Below are 17,557 nucleotides of genomic sequence, written 5' to 3'. Positions count from 1 at the left end.
AAGCAACTAACGTTATACTGCAGAGATAACCTGGCGGTTTTAAGATTACATGATCAACATGTATGAAGCACCGCCTACTAACCAATCAGTTCTCTTGGACAATGGTCTTTAATTTTTTTTAATTATGTATGCATTGAAACATTTGCGCCATAAAACAGGCTATTTTAGATTCAATGGCAGTTGACTTTAATTGCAAAAATACATGTGTAGCACTAAACCAATGTTTGTTAAATTGAAATATGTTAGGGATGTCACGATACCAGAAATTTGTAGTTGATACCAATACCAGTGAAATTTCATAATTCCCAATTTGATACCGCGGTAAAAAGGGGGGGGAAAATCCATGTACATCAACATACACTACTTTATAAAAACATACTGATACTGTGACGATTAAGAGATTTCAGTTATCAGGTAGCCTATAGCTCAATGACTATGAAAACATGAAGATACACAGGCATATGCAAAATAAACAGACATTACCCTAATTTAACACTCACCATACCCTTGTACACCCAATCTCGCATGCCAGCTCTTACAGAACTGACTAACTCTCCTTTTGCATAGTTGCAGCTCTCAACATGGCCAGACTAATAGTGATTTTCAAGTCTTTTAATCATTTTAAACTCGTTCTGGAATAACCGTTACAGTATTACGACAAACTGTGACTTTCTTGACTTACAAAATGATGTTTTAAATCATATGTGTATGGTCATGGCAAAATTCAAACGGGATCAAGAAATTATTTATCACCATTGACTACCGTAGCCTACATATTTTTCCCAAAACAAGGTCCCATGGGATGTCTCTTCCTGCTTCCGTTTAGGCACTCTATACAAGCAGTCTGTCCCTCTGACTAAGACAAATCGTGTGTTGCTTTGTGTCTCCTCAATCCAAGAACTAATGTTGGCTAACATTATGATGCTAGCGGTACACTTGTAGGTGTAATATTCCCCCATCAGGTCCGGAAGAATTGCATCCCCGATACCTATTGTACTGTAGAAAAACGAGTAGCCTACCGTCACATTTTCTGAATTTTGACAGACTTGGGACCTAAGTATTGGTTCTCATTACTTCCCTACTGTACACACAAAACAAAAGACCAACATAAACTATGTCCCAAAATGAGTAGCCTTGTGAAACCATCCTGATCTTCCGAGCTCACATTGTTTCTCTCCGCAGATCAGTCTGGTCTTCCCACTATTTAGAATGATTTCCAGAAATTGCATTGTGACCGGGCCAATCAGGAACTGCGACCCAACTACGTTTATGTCCCGCAGTGGAATGCAGACCCTGATTGGATCCCATAGTTGATGACGTGAAATATAGATTTGGTGACAATCACCAGAATAACATTAATTGGAAAAAATCACACCTAGGTGGTGAAGTAAGCGGCAGGTTGTTTATGAGCTCGACTGCCCTTTGTGCGCAACGGTAAAATCTCATGAACAAACACACATGGACACACGTCACGTTGGATGTACCGGAAGAAAAATTGGTCTGTTAATGGAACTGAATCGTTTAGAAAAAGATCCATTAGGCCTGATGGCGTGAATGAGACCAATTGTACAACAATATGTAGACTGCAGAAGTTAGGACTTGTCCTCCTTTGATTTTTTCTTCTTTTTCTTCTTGTTCTTCTTCTTTTCCTTTTTATGACCTTTCCCTGATTTTCCTGTCTCACTGTTGCCGTCACCATCACCATCTTTTATCTTGCCCTTTTTTTCACCATCCTCCTTGGAAGGATTTCCTGTGCTCTCGTCTTCCTCCTTTCTGCCATGTTTTCCAGAGGAAGCAGAACCTTTCTCCATCCTGCCCTCCTCCTCTCTCCCCCTGCTCTTCATGGGCCCTGGTGGGGTACGCCCTCGGATCACTGTCACCAACAACCCGGTTTTCTCCTCCTTCACGCGGATCTTCTCCCGGTCGTTCCTGTGGCCCCTCGGGTCCTCATCCAGTTTGCGTTTGAGTTCTGGGTGTCTGTGATCCCGCTGGTCTCGGTTGTCTCTGTGATCACTCTGGTCCTGGTGATCTTTCTGGTTTTTCCTCTCTGTAGGGTGGGGGTGGTTGCTGGGATGGTGCGAGTGTCCTTTGTCTTTGCTCTCTCCTGGGCGTCTATCTGCATGTTTCTGTTTATGACAATAGAATAAACTGAAATTAGAACCATCCTGGTTGGATAGGAGTGACTGCTATACATCGCAATAAGCAGAGTGATCCCAGACATCTGCTGTTTTTGTGTGCAGATAGCTCTAAGGTGCTTCAAGTTGAGAATAGTTCAACTTTTAAGTGCACGGAAACACTTTTCCAAAGTGCTCCACACCCAGTGGATTCACAACCTTGGATAAACAAAACACCTTAAACTTAAATTCAATTAGCAAAGACTGATCAAATGAATCTATTCAAAAGTTGAAACATGGATGTTTGACAATGCTTTGTTGAACTTAAAATATGTTCCCAGAGAATGAACAGGGACAAAGGCACAAAATGTACCACTTCTCTGCCTCCACTGGGTCTTACTACAGATGTTGCTCATGTAATTATTCACACTAGTAGTGGCGGAAGCTTTTTAAAGGACCATACCGGTCTAAATATGATTTGATCTCCATTAACTAATCACCCAACGTATATCACATTACCACAATAAATTTTCCAAAGCAAAGCTCACATTCGCGTTTTACTTACATTTAAAAAGTTGAACATGATGGCTTTAAAACATATATTTTTTAAATTGTTTCCTCATTGCGCTGAGAAACTCGTCCCAGTTTGAAATAATTTTCAGGTTTTTTTTTTTTTTTTTTAAACTCCTGCTCTGTATTCTCTAATCCACCTTTCTCTACCCAGCGTTCCTAGCAACATTCAGTTATGCAGAAGTTGGACACACAAGAGCTCTCAGGGCTCTGGCCACTGAAAGCCAATTGTTCATTTTTTCTTCCTTGGCCCCATTAATCCTTGCTGTGGAAATCTCCATATTAATAACATCCATGAAAATCATAATCCAAGGCTTTTTGTTCAGCGGATGTGGTGGTTTCCAGCACACCGCAATCATTTTCTTGGCTGCTGTGAGGCCTCGGAATCAGCTGAAAATCTTCTCCATTAATCAACAACATTATGGGAAAGCCGTAAATTAGGCTCTATGTCCACAATTCAAAACCACCCCTTTAATATATTGGCATCGTAGTACTGAAACGGCACTACTTAGGGTCACGAATGACCTTCTGCTGGCTCCCCCTGCCTCCTGATTCTTCTGGATTTGAGTGCAGCGTTCAATTAAAACGACCATTTCATTCTCCTCGAACGCCTCCAAAACTCTTTCCGTGAGTGCTGAACTGGTTCCACTTCCATTTGTCAGGAAGGACAAAATGTCTCCCTAGAGGCGTCCAGGCACGGTCACCTCACTGTGGTGTACCTCAAGGATCTGTTCTTGGCCCCATTCAGTTCATCTTTTGTATGCCCCCCCCCTCAGTTACATCTTCAGCAGGCATGAAATATCATTCCATTGCTATGCCGATGTACTTGAAAACTACCCCAAGTCCCCCTGTTGCCTGCTCAAAGCTCAACACCTGCCTTGAGGAGACAAGGGCATGGATGAAACAAAACTTCCTTCCACTAAACAGCAGCAAAACGGAAGCTCTACTTGCCGGCACCCCTCATCAGGTCCAGCACTCTCCCATAACACACCTCACTTGCAGACCGATCACTCTCAATTACAAGCCTGTGTCAAGTTTGACACCTCCCTGGCTTTCGACACCCACATCAACATCTCTAAGATATCATTCTACCACCCACGTGATGCCAAAAGGCTTGTCCATGCCTCTGTTCATTGGGATCCCTAGCAAAATTTAAGTGTTCTGCTGCCTTGTTGTGTGAGACTTGAGACCTACATGAGCAACATCTGTATAGCACTGGAATGGAACCAAAAGTTCATACCGAGCTGAGAATCAGATTACGTACAGTTCAAGGGAAAAACTACATTAACCGCAGGGTGGTAGGTGAAGGAAGAGAGAGAGAGAGAGAGAAAGAGGGGTAGACAGAGGTGAAGTGTCGCAAATCTATGACTTACCATGCCAGACTCTTTGCGCCAGTGGCTTGCAGCATGACTCTCAGCAGTGCTCAGGTCTCCTAAGAACTCCTCACACTTCTGGCAGTAGAACCCTATTACAGGGATTAAAAACCCAGAGCCTGCGAAACATAGAGGAACAAGCAAGAGACATTACGAGCATTGAAGCTTCAAAGAGTAAGCCGACTAATTAATGATCTGATCATGAACATGATCTGTAATTAATTAATCTAATTAATCGCAAATTGATTGCATATCAATTTTGTGCTGGGAAAAGGCTCCAAATGAAGATATTTCAATTCAAAGACGTTACGTTATTGTGGCTTTGTGATTCAGATCTGTTGTGTAGGACTAGATGTTAGTATCCCGTACCTAGCCGACCTTCCTACCTACGAAAGAAATAACAGAAGAGGGCACAATGATGGTGGTGTGATAAGTACTGTACCATCGTCCTTCAGCAATTCCTCCAGTTCCTTCACCAAGGCCTCTTTCCTTTTCACCTTGGCTTCTCTCGTCATCTTTTTACCCTCATCGTCATCCTAAGAACAGGAATCAATTTAAATGTTTTTATTTCTAATCCACAATATCGGTGTCTGTTTTAGAGTGATTAGAAGGCTACCGCCAGGAAAATGTTACCTGTTTTTTGTCTGCGGTCTTTTGAGAATGGCTACTGCCATGCTGATCAGTCTTACTGCGTTTCTCCTTGGTTGCTTAAGAGAGAGTGACAGACTTTGTTTTAACCCAGACTGAAAACTGAACAAACTAGCAAAGCAGACAGAAGATTAACTTTCATTGTAGAACGGTAGAGACAATGAACGTTAGAGTAAACACACTAAGAGGTGCACTTGCTTACCTTTGATTAGGGACTGTAAGGACACCAGGGCCTGTCGTATGTTTGGATTCCCCAAAGCTGGCATGGCCAGTTTGACCTCTGTCTGCTGCTGCCCGGGTCCTACAGGCAGTGCTGGAGACGGCAGTTTACCCTCCTTCTGCTCCTGAAGCCTGAACATCATCTTACTGATGTCCGACCTTCCCAGGTTCAGGCCGATGCTTTTCAGCATGTCCTTGATCTTCTCACATTCCTTCACGTCAGGGACGGGGAAGGAGTTAGGTGGCTGGGCGTGGGCCTTCTGCTCAGGCCTTACGGTGGCAGTTGAGGTCTGTTGACCAGACGGCTTCAAGTCTCCAAGAAGCTCTGCAAGGTTTCTGAACAGAGGCTGATTTTGATCATAGGGTTGACTGGCCTTTGAAGTCTGTGCCGAACCTTGATGGGTCCTGAACGTTGTCGTCGCCTGGTACTGTGGCGCACAAGGTAGAGAGCCAGAGGGTTGTCTCTCGCTGTCAGCCCCATAGAGAAATGACTCCTCGTCTTCAACATGCTCTGTCTTCTGGCTTGTGGCGTAGTGTTCCTCCCTGGTGCCCTGGAGCCAGGAGAAGTCGCAGCCCACTCGCTCATGAGGGAGGAGCATGCTGTCGGTAGCTGACTGTTTTGCATGGTCCTGGATGTTAGAAGGCTGCTCTATAATGCCGCTGGGCATAAAATCCGTGCCCATGCTCCCTGCCTGTGAAAAAATAAAATTGGCAAGAAAAAGTAGATTCACGATTCACAAAGTCAAAGATGGATTTAAACTGCCTACGTATTTGATTTTCTAGGTCACCAAGAAAACCAGGAATTGTACAGGTCCTAAAACCATGCCTTAAACTAAAGCATATACAGTAGATGAGCTGGTCAAGAAGTAGAGAGTAAAATGGGGCTTCTTATATAGAAATAGGAATATGGTGGCTTGCCCGTTACACCTGTCCCCAGCCCTGAAAGACCCAGCCTAGACCCAACATCATCGGCAACAAGCCCCCAGCACACTTGATGCGAAAAGGAATTATTAATCACATTAAGTGCGACCTTTTGTGATTTGTTAATTGCAGAGGTAGTCATGATTGTGATTACAATTAATGCTGGATTAATTGTGCAGCCCTTAAAAGTAAACAGCAGCAGTAACAGGCGGTACAGGACTTTCACATACTTTCTCCTGCCCTTCTTTTACATTACCTGAATAGTCAGGATGGCATTCTTGATGGCAGGTAGGCGGTCCTCCAGTTCCTTACTGTCCATCACTCGTCTCAGTCCTTGTAACAGATCATTCTTGACTGCTGATTGTTGACTACCAACACTGCTTCTGCTGCTAAAACTCTGACTGGGACTTCTTTTGCTCTTGTCTCCCGAGCCCCGACTCTTCCCATGACTGCCACTCCTGCTACGCGCCCTGCTCTTGCTACGCGCCCTGCTCTTGCTACGCGCCCTGCTCTTGCTACGCGCCCTGCTCTTGCTACGCGCTCTGCTTTTCCCTCGAGTCCTGCTCCTACTGCGAGCTCTGCTCTTACTCCTCCCTCTGCTTTTTCCACGACTCCTGCTCTGACTTCTCGCTCGACTTTTAGCTCGACTGTGGCTCGGGCTGTGCGTTCGGCATTTACTCCGCGCCCGGCTCTTACTTCTTGCCTGCCTCTCTCCTTTACTACGGCTGCGGCTTTTGCTCCTGAGCCTCTGCCTCTCATAACCATCTTCAGTTGAACCCGAAGCTGACAACCCCATTTCAGCTAGGCTGAAGGCAATATTCTCCTTCAGATAATCCGGGAGTGGCTGATTGGCTGCGAGGCATCGCAGAAAGTCTTCCCCAGCCTTGTCACTGTAACACAATTTTTTTTAATTATAAGGGGAACTATTGGGTACCCTAATACAGCCCCCCCCCACACACATTATTATTGAAATTGATCAGTCAGTATCTCCCCACTTTACAGAAGGTGTGATGGATAGGCTATATTTCACTAGGGGCTTATACTAGCCCAGACTCTAAAGGGATATCTTCCGCCTACCGGCAGATCACCGAGATTATGAATTTCAAGAATTTTTCAAAGCAGAGGGTGTGATGCGGCTATATCCTCACTATTTAGCCGCCCAGAGTCACACCCACGTCCCCTTTCCTCTGCCTTTTCCAAGGACAGGTCGGTTTCCTGTGTGACTGTACAGGGCGTTTCATGTGTGGTGTACAGGGTGAAGCATTGCCGTTCTCTAGAATGCCGCAGTCTTGTGTTATCTGTTCTCTTTCAGAATTTCTAAGGAATTTCCTCTCAGAATTTCCTCGTAGCGGTTCTCTTCCCAACTGTTTGCGGCACTTATACTAAACACAAGCAAAACCTGACACATGTAACTGGGTAGACTAGAAGCCACCGTAACTAACTGGTTATGTGTTACCATGGTGACGTCAGCTACACTCCTCTCAACCGTCGCTCAGCTCAGAAACGTTCAAACAAACCGTGTCTAACTTTAACCTGATACACATTCATACCTTCTTACTGTCTAACTTTAACCTTTTACACATTCATACCTTCTTACTGTCTAACTTTAACCTTATACACATTCATACCTTCTTACTGTCTAACTTTAACCTTATACACATTAATACATTCTTACTGTAGCCAGAAAATAAACCCAATGAGTCCAGGAGGCAAAATGAAACAAAATAAATACTTAATAATGGTGTGAGTAACCATTCCCCCCTCAACTGCCGTTACCTGAGGGAAACCAGCTAGGCTATCCGACTAGTTAGCTACGAAGCTAGCGATCTTTTCCGTTTAACAAACTAATGATTATGCTGGACTTAATGACCCAGAACTCTGTAGTTCACAAGCTAAATACATACATTCACGGTTCCTACTTAGTTCTAACATGCTTGGTGACTTTACATACCTGTTTTATATAGAAGCAAGAATAAAACGGGAGCCGTTAGATATTCGTTTTCACAGGCCGTTGGTCGTCTGAGGTAAAAGCCTCGCGCCCATGGATGTATTAATAGAACGCTCGAGCCTCACTCTAATAGGGAACCATAGCGCTCGCGCCTCACTCTAATAGGGAACCATAGCGCCCTCTGGTGGCGCAGGGTACGAACTACAGCATTCATGGTCCTTCCTGGTAGGGAGATAATTTAAAAAGGTGCCTCGACATCCACCAGTCCGGTCCTGGGGGGCAGCGGTAGTCTGTTACCCCTCTGTTATGACCAACGGTAGTCTGTTACCCCTCTGTTATGACTAGCGGTAGTGTGTTACCCCTCTGTTATGACTAGCGGTAGTCTGTTACCCCTCTGTTATGACCAGCGGTAGTCTGTTACCCCTCTGTTATGACCAGCGGTAGTCTGTTACCCCTCTGTTATGACCAGCGGTAGTCTGTTACCCCTCTGTTATGACCAGCGGTAGTCTGTTACCCCTCTGTTATGACCAGCGGTAGTCTGTTACCCCTCTGTTATGACCAGCGGTAGTCTGTTTCCCCTCTGTTATGACCAGCGGTAGTCTGTTTCCCCTCTGTTATGACCAGCGGTAGTCTGTTTCCCCTCTGTTATGACCAGCGGTAGTCTGTTACCCCTCTGTTATGACCAGCGGTAGTCTGTTACCCCTCTGTTATGACCAGCGGTAGTCTGTTACCCCTCTGTTATGACCAGCTCCGCCGGCTCATTGAACTGTGTGGTTCTTGGGAACTGATATACTCTGGTATTGTCATTCTTTTGATAGTCTCAGTGATCCGCCGGTAGGCCGAAGATACCCCATCAGAGTCCGGGCTAGTATAGTCCCTTAGTTCATAGAACTGTGGTTATGTAGGTAACCTTTGTTATATAATATAGTTGGGCATGCTTACGAATCAATGATTGCATGGTCCCAGAACACCTGGGCTGTACACGCTATAAAAGAGCATGACCAAACGAGACCTACAAACCAACTTTTTGATAGACCCCCTGACATGTTCCTCCTACCTGTTATCTTTTGGATGTGCCTCCGGATGGTTGCGGGGCCACCGTGTGTCTGGTGGGAGGATCTGTTGGGTGATCACTGTACTGCGGTCGATGGAGAAGCTGCCACAGTGTGGCTGAGTCTGGAGGATGAGACATTCAACAACACAATACATACAGTTAAATACATCACATCAGAACAGATACTCTCCAACATTAGTCATATGTTGGCACTCTTCCTTTAAAGAAAACCCCACAATGGAATATCCTCATTCCTCTTGACCAGTATGTACTCACTGATATGACTAACCATACTATACTTATATACTATACTCTTCCTCACACACCAATGCTGGCAGCTCCCTATAGTCTTACTGATTTTTGTAATGGAATATATGAGTTAAATAACCTTGAGCCATTCAAATTACTTATGTTATCAGCTGATTATGTTATGCTACAGCAGACTGACATACTGTGCAACATTGTTCAGGTTGATAAAGGCTACTATCAAAAACCAACAAAAGCAAAGTAGTTTAGTAGTTTAGTTTGGCTGCATGTAATGGACATATAATGTTACTCTAGCAGGTAGCTACTAGCTAATGAACTTCCTCCCGCTAGTTATCGCCAAGCTAGCTAGCTAGCACTTTAGCTAGCTAGCTAGCACTTTAACTAGCTAGCCAGCACTGTAGCTAGCTAGCTAGCACTTTAACTAGCTAGCTAGCACTTTAACTAGCTAGCTAGCACTTTAACTAGCTAGCTAGCACTCTAGCTAGCTAGCTAGCACTTTAACTAGCTAGCTAGCACTTTAGCTAGCTAGCACTTTAACTAGCTAGCACTTTAACTAGCTAGCTAGCACTTTAACTAGCTAGCTAGCACTTTAACTAGCTAGCTAGCACTCTAGCTAGCTAGCTAGCACTTTAACTAGCTAGCTAGCACTTTAGCTAGCTAGCTAGCACTTTAACTAGCTAGCTAGCACTTTAACTAGCTAGCTAGCACTTTAACTAGCTAGCTAGCACTTTAGCTAGCTAGCTAGCACTTTAACTAGCTAGCCAGCACTTTAGCTAGCTAGCTAGCACTTTAACTAGCTAGCTAGCACTTTAACTAGCTAGCTAGCACTTTAACTAGCTAGCTAGCACTTTAACTAGCTAGCTAGCACTTTAACTAGCTAGCTAGCACTTTAGCTAGCACTTTAGCTAGCACTTTAACTAGCTAGCTAGCACTTTGGTAACTAGCTAGCAAGCACTTTAGCTAGCTAGCTAGCACTATAACTAGCTAGCTAGCTAGCACTTTAACTAGCTAGCTAGCACTTTAACTAGCTAGCTAGCACTTTAACTAGCTAGCTAGCACTTTAACTAGCTAGCTAGCACTATAACTAGCTAGCTAGCACTTTAGCTAGCTAGCTAGCACTTTAGCTAGCTAGCTAGCACTTTAGCTAGCGAGCACTTTAGCTAGCTAGCTAGCACTTTAACTAGCTAGCGCTTTAACTAGCTAGCTAGCACTTTAAGTAGCTAGTCTAGCACTTTAACTAGCTAGCTAGCACTTTAACTAGCTAGCTAGCACTTTAACTAGCTAGCTAGCACTTTAGCTAGCTAGCTAGCACTTTAGCTAGCTAGCTAGCACTTTAACTAGCTAGCTAGCACTTTAACTAGCTAGCTAGCACTTTAGCTAGCTAGCACTTTAACTAGCTAGCTAGCACTTTAGCTAGCTAGCTAGCACTTTAACTAGCTAGCTAGCACTTTAACTAGCTAGCTAGCACTTTAACTAGCTAACACTTTAACTAGCTAGCTAGCACTTTAGCTAGCTAGCTAGCACTTTAGCTAGCTAGCTAGCACTATAGCTAGCTAGCCTAGCTCTTGCTAGCTAATATTAAACTAGACCAGGCTACGTACATTCATATAAAGGTCCCTCGCTGGTCTGCTGTGGAGGTATTCCCTGTTTGATCCAGGGGGTAAGAGGGGGCGGAAGGCTCCAGGACCAGGGGGGAAGAGTCTGGATGGAGGAGGGCTTGGTGGAGGGTCGAAGGGTCCTCTATATCGGGCTGGGTGGCCATAGGGGCCCCGGGGGAGATCTCCAGGGTTAGGAAATCCACGATACATATTTCCCGTCAGACGAAGATCATATCTGAAGTGTTGTTGAGTCGATATATCGAAGCTTTTCCCTCAATAATAGTCGGTTGTCACTGTGGTTGGGAAACGGAAGTAGTTACGTACCTGCGACACTTGAACCGGACGCAATACTTCTTCTTTTTTGGGTTTATGGTGGATTGTAAACAGCTTAAAGGTGCATACTGCCTCCTACTGTACAAGAGTGTGCATCATCATGTCAGCAGCTTGGAGAGATCCACCTCGAACCCAGGGATATACACCCCAACTCCCACTGAACCCCGGGATATACACCCCAACTCCCACTGAACCCTGGGATATACACCCCAACTCCCACTGAACCCGGGGATATACACCCCAACTCCCACTGAACCCCGGGATATACACCCCAACTCCCACTGAACCCCGGGATATACACCCCAACTCCCACTGAACCCAGGGATATACACCCCAACTCCCACTGAACCCCGGGATATACACCCCAACTCCCACTGAACCCAGGGATATACACCCCAACTCCCACTGAACCCCGGGATATACACCCCAACTCCCACTGAACCCCGGGATATACACCTCAACTCCCACTGAACCCCGGGATATACACCCCAACTCCCACTGAACCCCGGGGATATACACCCCAACTCCCACTCTATCCAGTTCATCCTTCGACCCGTCAGTGTAGATCTCCACACACCCGTAGGAACTCGCACGCAGATACATGACCGTGTTCATACCTTTCATACCATTTCTCCATCTTCAATCAGCACTGCATTATATGGCAGTTGACTTTTAATAGCAAAAAATAGCATTAAATCAATCAATATTCTTCAAACTGAAAGATGTACACAAAACAGAAGAACAATGTAAACCATGGACAAAAGGAGGGGGTTGTTAAAAAGCACTTATTGGCAGCAGAACCATTGTGGACACGCTGCAAACTTGCTTTCTCTCCAACAGTTTTTTTTTTTAAAATAGAGATTTGGTGACAATAGCCACAACATGGCGTTAATTGGAAAAAGCCAACAGAGAAAAGGAAAATTGGTCCGTTTGTGGAAATTAATCGTTTAAAAAAGAAAAGATGCATCAGTGCCAAACATTGGCCACAAGGCCTGATAGTGTGAATGAGACCAAAAATTAATATGTAGACTGCAGGAGCTACGACTTGTCTTCCTTTGATTTCTTCTTCTTTTTCTTCTTCTTCTTCTTCTTCTCCTTCTTTTTATGACCTTTCGGCGATTTCTCTGTCTCACTAGCACTATTGCTGTTGCTGTCACTATCACTATCTTTTTTATTGTCCTTTTTTTCACCATCCTCCTTGGAAGGATTTCCTGTGCTCTCGTCTTCCTCCTTTCTGCCGTGTTTTCCAGAGGAAGCAGAACCTTTCTCCATCCTGCCCTCCTCCTCCCTCCCCCTGCTCTTCATGGGCCCTGGTGGGGTACGCCCTCGGATCACTGTCACCAACAACCCGGTTTTCTCCTCCTTCACACGGATCTTCTCCCGGTCGTTCCTGTGGCCCCTCGGGTCCTCATCCGGTTTGCGTTTGAGTTCTGGGTGTCTGTGATCCCGCTGGTCTCCGTGGACTCGCTGGTCTCTGTGATCACTCTGGTCCTGGTGATCTTTCTGGTTTTTCCTCTCTGTAGGGTGGGGGTGGTTGCTGGGATGGTGCGAGTGTCCTTTGTCTTTCCTCTCTCCTGGGCGTCTATCTGCATGCTTGTTTAAGAGAATAGAATTAACTGAAATTAGAACAATTCTGCTTGGATAGGAACGACTGCCATCCATACATACACACATCCATACATACATGCATGCATGTATGTATCTGCCACCATCTGTGACCCATCTGATAATAACCAAGATCAGAGTAAACAATTGTGTTCATAACGCTTAATGTAAATACATTATTTTCCTACAAGGTTTGAGTCAAATGTCAAATTCCCAGACTTTTTCCTGACCAAATGATGTTGTGGTAGAAGACAAAACCGTATTGTATTGGTGGTTTATAATTATTCACAAGCAAGCCTTGTGTTTTGTTGCATTTCATATTCTAAACACTTGATTTTACAGTCAGATAGATTTAAACTGTGTCCACACACATTTTGTTACATTTAATGCACAAACCAAGTTTACGACAAACAAGACGTGAGAGATTGAACGGTGGGCAAAGTTGAAAGTTAGACGAAACCAAAATAAGCAGCAATGCAAAATACAAGGCTAACAAAGCACAAGGATTAGAGATGAGGCTGAGTCACTGCTAAAGCCTTTGATAAACATTGTATTTTGCTGTTTGTGTAAATCATTTGTTGTTAACCCTGCAAATCTATGACTTACCATGCCAGACTCTTTGCGCCAGTGGCTTTCAGCATGACTCTCTGCAGTGCTCAGGTCTCCTAAGAACTCCTCACACTTCTGGCAGTAGAACCCTATTACAGGGATTAAAAACCCAGAGCCTGCGAAACATAGAGGAACAAGCAAGAGACACAATTACAAGCATTGAAGCTTCAAAGATAGGGGGGAGTTTTGGCATTAAAATGGTGCTATTTTTGGCATTTCACATGCCAGGAGACTGTCCTGCCATCCATAAAATAAAATAATTGTGTGGCTTTTGGGGTCTTGCCTCTCCAAGGCAATGGTAGGGGAAACACTATACTGTACTTGAATCTATTGTTTCTTAATCCTCGTTGATGTCCCTTTAATCTGGCTGGTGCAAAGGTACATCTTCCCCTTAGGGAACGAGCTCCCTCCCTCCCTCCCTACCTATTTACCTACCAGCCTACCTCCCTACATACCTACCTAAGAGGGCACAATGACGGTGGTGTGATAAGTACTGTACCATCGTCCTTCAGTAATCTCTCCAGTTCCTTCACCAAGGCCTCTTTCCTTTTCACCTTGGCTTCTCTCGTCATCTTTTGACCCTCATCGTCATCCTAAGAACAGGAATCAATTGAAATGTTTTTATTTCTAATCCACAATACAGACAGAGCAACGACAGTTAAAACAATGTGTGTCAGTCTTGGAGTGATTAGAAGGCTACTACTAGGAAAGTGTTACCTGTTTGTCGTCTGCGGTCCTTTGAGAATGGCTACCACCATTCTGATCAATCTGACTCCGTTTCTCCTTGGTTGCTTAAGAGAGAGTATGACAGAATTTGTTTTAACCCAGACTGAAAACTGAATGAGCAAAGCAGACAGAGGATGAACTTTCATTGTAGAACAATAGAGACACTGCCTCCAACAGTTATATAGACATAATCATGAAGAGTAAATGGTAAAAGGTAAATGGACTGCACTTATATAGCGCTTTTCCACCTTAGCGGCACTCAAAGCGCTTTACAATGGCCTCTCATTCACCCATTCACACACCAATGGCGGTAGCTGCCATGCAAGGTGCTAACCTGCTCATTGGGAGCAATTTGGGGTTAGATGTCTTGCTCAAGGACACTTCGACATGTGGACAGTCGGAGCTGGGATTCGAACCGCAGACCCTTCGATCACTGAACGACCCGCTCTACCAACTGAGCTACAGCCGCCACCAAAGTAAGTAAGAGTAAACACACTAAGAGGTGCACTTGCTTACCTTTGATTAGGGACTGTAAGGACACCAGGGCCTGTCGCATGTTTGGATTCCCCAAAGCTGGCGTGGCCAGTTTGACCTCTGTCTGCTGCTGCCCGGGTCCTACAGGCAGTGCTGGAGACGGCAGCTTACCCTCCTTCTGCTCCTGAAGCCTGAACATCATCTTGCTGATGTCCGACCTTCCCAGGTTCAGGCCGATGCTTTTCAGCATGTCCTTGATCTTCTCACACTCCTTCACGTCAGGGACGGGGGCGGAGTTAGGTGGCTGGGCGTGGGCCTTCTGCTCAGGCCTTACGGTGGCAGTTGAGGTCGGTTGACCAGACGGCTTCAGCTCTCCAAGAAGCTCTGCAAGGTTTCTGAACAGAGGCTGATTTTGATCATAGGGTTGACTGGCCTTTGAAGTCTGTGCCGAACCTTGATGGGTACTGAACGGATGGGTACGTGTCGTAGCCTGGTACTGTGGCGCACAAGGTAGAGAGCCAGAGGGTTGTCTCTCGCTGTCAGCCCCATAGAGAAATGACTCCTCATCTTCAACATGCTCTGTCTTCTGGCTTGTGGCGTAGTGTTCCTCTCTAGTGCCCTGGAGCCAGGAGAAGTCGCAGCCCACTCGCTCATGAGGGAGGAGCATGCTGTCGGTCTCCGTCTGTTCCTCACGGTCCTGGATGTTAGAAGGCTGCTCGACAATGCCGCTGGGCATAATGTTTGTGCCCATACTCCCTGCCTGTGAAAAAAGAAAATGAGCAAGAAAATAAACAAGATTTGTGATTCAAGTCAAATGTTATTTTGCACCATATTTATAGAATAATGTCCAGAATTCTTTTAAGTTTGACACACTAGTATCATTAGGGCAATTCAAAGGACTGTAGTTGTAGTAGTAGTAGTAGTAGTAGTAGTAGTAGTAGTAGTAGTAGTAGTAGTAGTAATAGTAGTGGTAGTAGTAGTAGTAGTAGTAGTAGTAGTAGTAGTAGTAGTAGTAGTAGTAGTGGTAGTAGTAGTATTAGTAGTAGTAGTAGTAGTAGTAATAGTAGTGGTAGTAGTAGTAGTGGTAGTGGTAGTAGTGGTAGTAGTAGTAGTAGTGGTAGTAGTAGTAGTAGTAGTAGTAGTAGTAATAGTAGTGGTAGTAGTAGTGGTAGTAGTAGTAGTAGTAGTAGTAGTAGTATTTGTAGTAGTAGTAGTAGTAGTGGTAGTAGTAGTAGTAGTAGTAGTAGTAGTAGTAGTAGTAGTAGTAGTGGTAGTGGTAGTGGTAGTAGTAGTAGTAGTAGTAGTAGTAGTAGTAGTGGTAGTAGTAGTAGTAGTAGTAGTAGTAGTAGTAGTAGTAGTAGTAGTGTAGTAGTAGTAGTAGTGGTAGTGGTAGTAGTAGTAGTAGTAGTAGTAGTAGTAGTAGTAGTGGTAGTAGTAGTAGTAGTAGTAGTAGTTGTAGCTAGTTTATTGATTCCCAGGGGGAAATTTCACAACTTTTATTTCCGATGCTTGCTTGCTTCTGTACATTATATACATTTTTTAATTAAGTATTTGTGTGTTTTCTATGCAGGGCTCCTTTGCAAAAGAGATGTCTGTTTCAATGGGACTCCCAGCATAAATACAAGTAGTATAAAAGTAAACGGCAGCAGTTGTTATATATTTTTTTTTTTTAAACAGGTGGTACAAAACAGTCTTTCACATACTTTCTCCTGCCTTTCTTTAACATTACCTGAATAGTCAGGATGGCATTCTTGATGGAAGGTAGGCGGTCCTCCAGTTCCTTACTGTCCATCACTCGTCTCAGTCCTTGTAACAGATCATTCTTGACTGCCGATTGTTGACTACCAACACTGCTTCTGCTGCTAAAACTCTGACTGGGACTTTTTTTGCTCTCATCTCCCAAGCTCTGGCTCTTTCCACGACTGCCACTCCTGCTCCGTGCCCTGCTACGCGCCCTGCTCTTGCTACGCGCCCTGCTCTTGCTACGCGCCCTGCTACGCGCCCTGCTCTTGCTACGCACCCTGCTTTTCCCTCGAGTCCTGCTCCTACTGCGAGCTCTGCTCTTACTCCTCGCTCTGCTTTTTCCGCGACTTCTGCTCCGACTTCTCGCTCGACTTTTGCTTCTCGCGCGGCTTTTAGCTCGACTGCGGCTCGGGCTGTGCGTCTGGCATTTACTCCGCGCCCGGCTCTTACTTCTCTCTCCTTTACTACGGCTGCGGCTTTTGCTCCTGAGCCTCTGCCTCTCATAACCGTCTTCAGTTGAACCCGATGCCGACAACCCCATTTCAGCTAGGTTGAAGGCAATATTCTCTTTCAGATAATCCGGGAGTGGCTGATTGGCTGCGAGGCATCGTAGGAAGTCTTCCCCAGCCTTGTCACTGTAACACATGTTTTTCATTATAAGGGCAATTATTGGATACTCTAATGCCCCCAATTATGATTGAAATTGGTCAGTCAGTATCTCCCCACTTCACAGAAAGTGTGAATATGTGGGCATCCTCATGAATCTGGCATTAAAATGTGTTTTGGGTGATCAGATTTCAATCGGATTTTCATAGGTATTTGTGAATGTATTTTAGTGTATGCATTTGCATTTGTAGCTGTAATTGTAGTATTCTATAAAATGAAGACTAGACTTCACTTCCTGACATCACTCTAATGCTACTGTAATGTCAGTGTCAAATAAACGTAATAGAAAATATTGGATGTTAAATGATGGTTCCACATACTAGGGCTGTACAAAGCTATAAAAGAGCATGACCAAACGAGACCTACAACTCTTTGAAAGACCCCCTGACATGTTCCTACCCTTTATCTTTTGGATGCCCCTCCGGATGGTGGCGGGGCCACCGTGTGTCTGGTGGGAGGATCTGTTGGGTGATCACTGTACTGCGGTCGATGGAGAAGCTGCTACAGTGAGGCTGAGTCTGGAGGATGAGACATTCAACAACACAATACATAAATCAGAACAGATAATCGACAACATTACAACATTAACAACATCATTCGAAATGTAAGCTAGCTAGCAACGTGCAACTGTATTCAGATTTATATTTACTATCTGAAACCAACAAAAAGAAAGGACAAGCTAACCCAAG

At 44.7% G+C, this 17,557-nt stretch overlaps 3 protein-coding genes across 3 annotated transcripts in view; all 3 read right to left on the bottom strand.

Moving 5' to 3' along the window:
* The window catches only part of cdh23 (cadherin-related 23), a gene marked incomplete at both ends in the record, with an annotated part of 17,024 nt that extends 16,497 nt beyond the window's left edge, over positions 1 to 527 (bottom strand). Inside the window, one exon of the mRNA XM_084460919.1 lies at positions 506 to 527. Coding sequence (XP_084317045.1) covers positions 506 to 527 — 22 coding nt within the window. The remainder of the gene's footprint in view (positions 1 to 505) is intronic.
* Positions 217 to 8,911, bottom strand: LOC311327757 (uncharacterized protein). Its single transcript, XM_084460852.1, has 7 exons — positions 8,851 to 8,911; positions 6,102 to 6,735; positions 4,908 to 5,616; positions 4,691 to 4,764; positions 4,500 to 4,593; positions 4,058 to 4,176; positions 217 to 2,126 (listed from the first exon to the last, which is right to left on the bottom strand). Exons 2-7 carry the CDS (start codon positions 6,639 to 6,641, stop codon positions 1,593 to 1,595), a joined length of 2,070 nt encoding a protein of 689 aa, XP_084316978.1. The 5' UTR covers positions 6,642 to 6,735; positions 8,851 to 8,911; the 3' UTR covers positions 217 to 1,592.
* A 3,172-nt stretch (positions 8,912 to 12,083) lies between these two features.
* LOC311327814 (uncharacterized protein) lies at positions 12,084 to 16,388 on the bottom strand (the record flags this gene model as incomplete). The annotated part of the gene is made up of 6 exons (XM_084460918.1): positions 16,189 to 16,388; positions 14,502 to 15,219; positions 13,977 to 14,050; positions 13,759 to 13,852; positions 13,257 to 13,375; positions 12,084 to 12,638 (listed from the first exon to the last, which is right to left on the bottom strand). The coding sequence occupies exons 1-6, from the start codon at positions 16,249 to 16,251 to the stop codon at positions 12,084 to 12,086; spliced, it is 1,623 nt and encodes a 540-aa protein (XP_084317044.1). The 5' UTR covers positions 16,252 to 16,388.
* Positions 16,389 to 17,557: the final 1,169 nt, after the last annotated feature.

This window comes from Borostomias antarcticus (assembly GCF_949987555.1).
Source record: "Borostomias antarcticus genome assembly, chromosome: 34".
Taxonomy (NCBI): Eukaryota; Metazoa; Chordata; class Actinopteri; order Stomiiformes; family Stomiidae; genus Borostomias; species Borostomias antarcticus.
Note: the sequence above shows the minus strand (reverse complement) of the source record. Positions and strands in the feature narration are given on the sequence as shown.

What these genes read in the sequence shown, in the direction of transcription:
- LOC311327757 (XM_084460852.1), bottom strand. Translation starts at nt 6,641, where the DNA reads ATGGGGTTGTCAGCTTCGGGTTCAACTGAAGATGGTTATGAGAGGCAG. An exon ending in CTTACAGTCCCTAATCAAAG is followed by an intron (nt 4,765 to 4,907) that starts GTAAGCAAGTGC and finishes CTCTCTCTTAAG; the next exon opens with CAACCAAGGAGAAACGCAGT. An exon ending in GGAATTGCTGAAGGACGATG is followed by an intron (nt 4,177 to 4,499) that starts GTACAGTACTTA and finishes TATGTTTCGCAG; the next exon opens with GCTCTGGGTTTTTAATCCCT.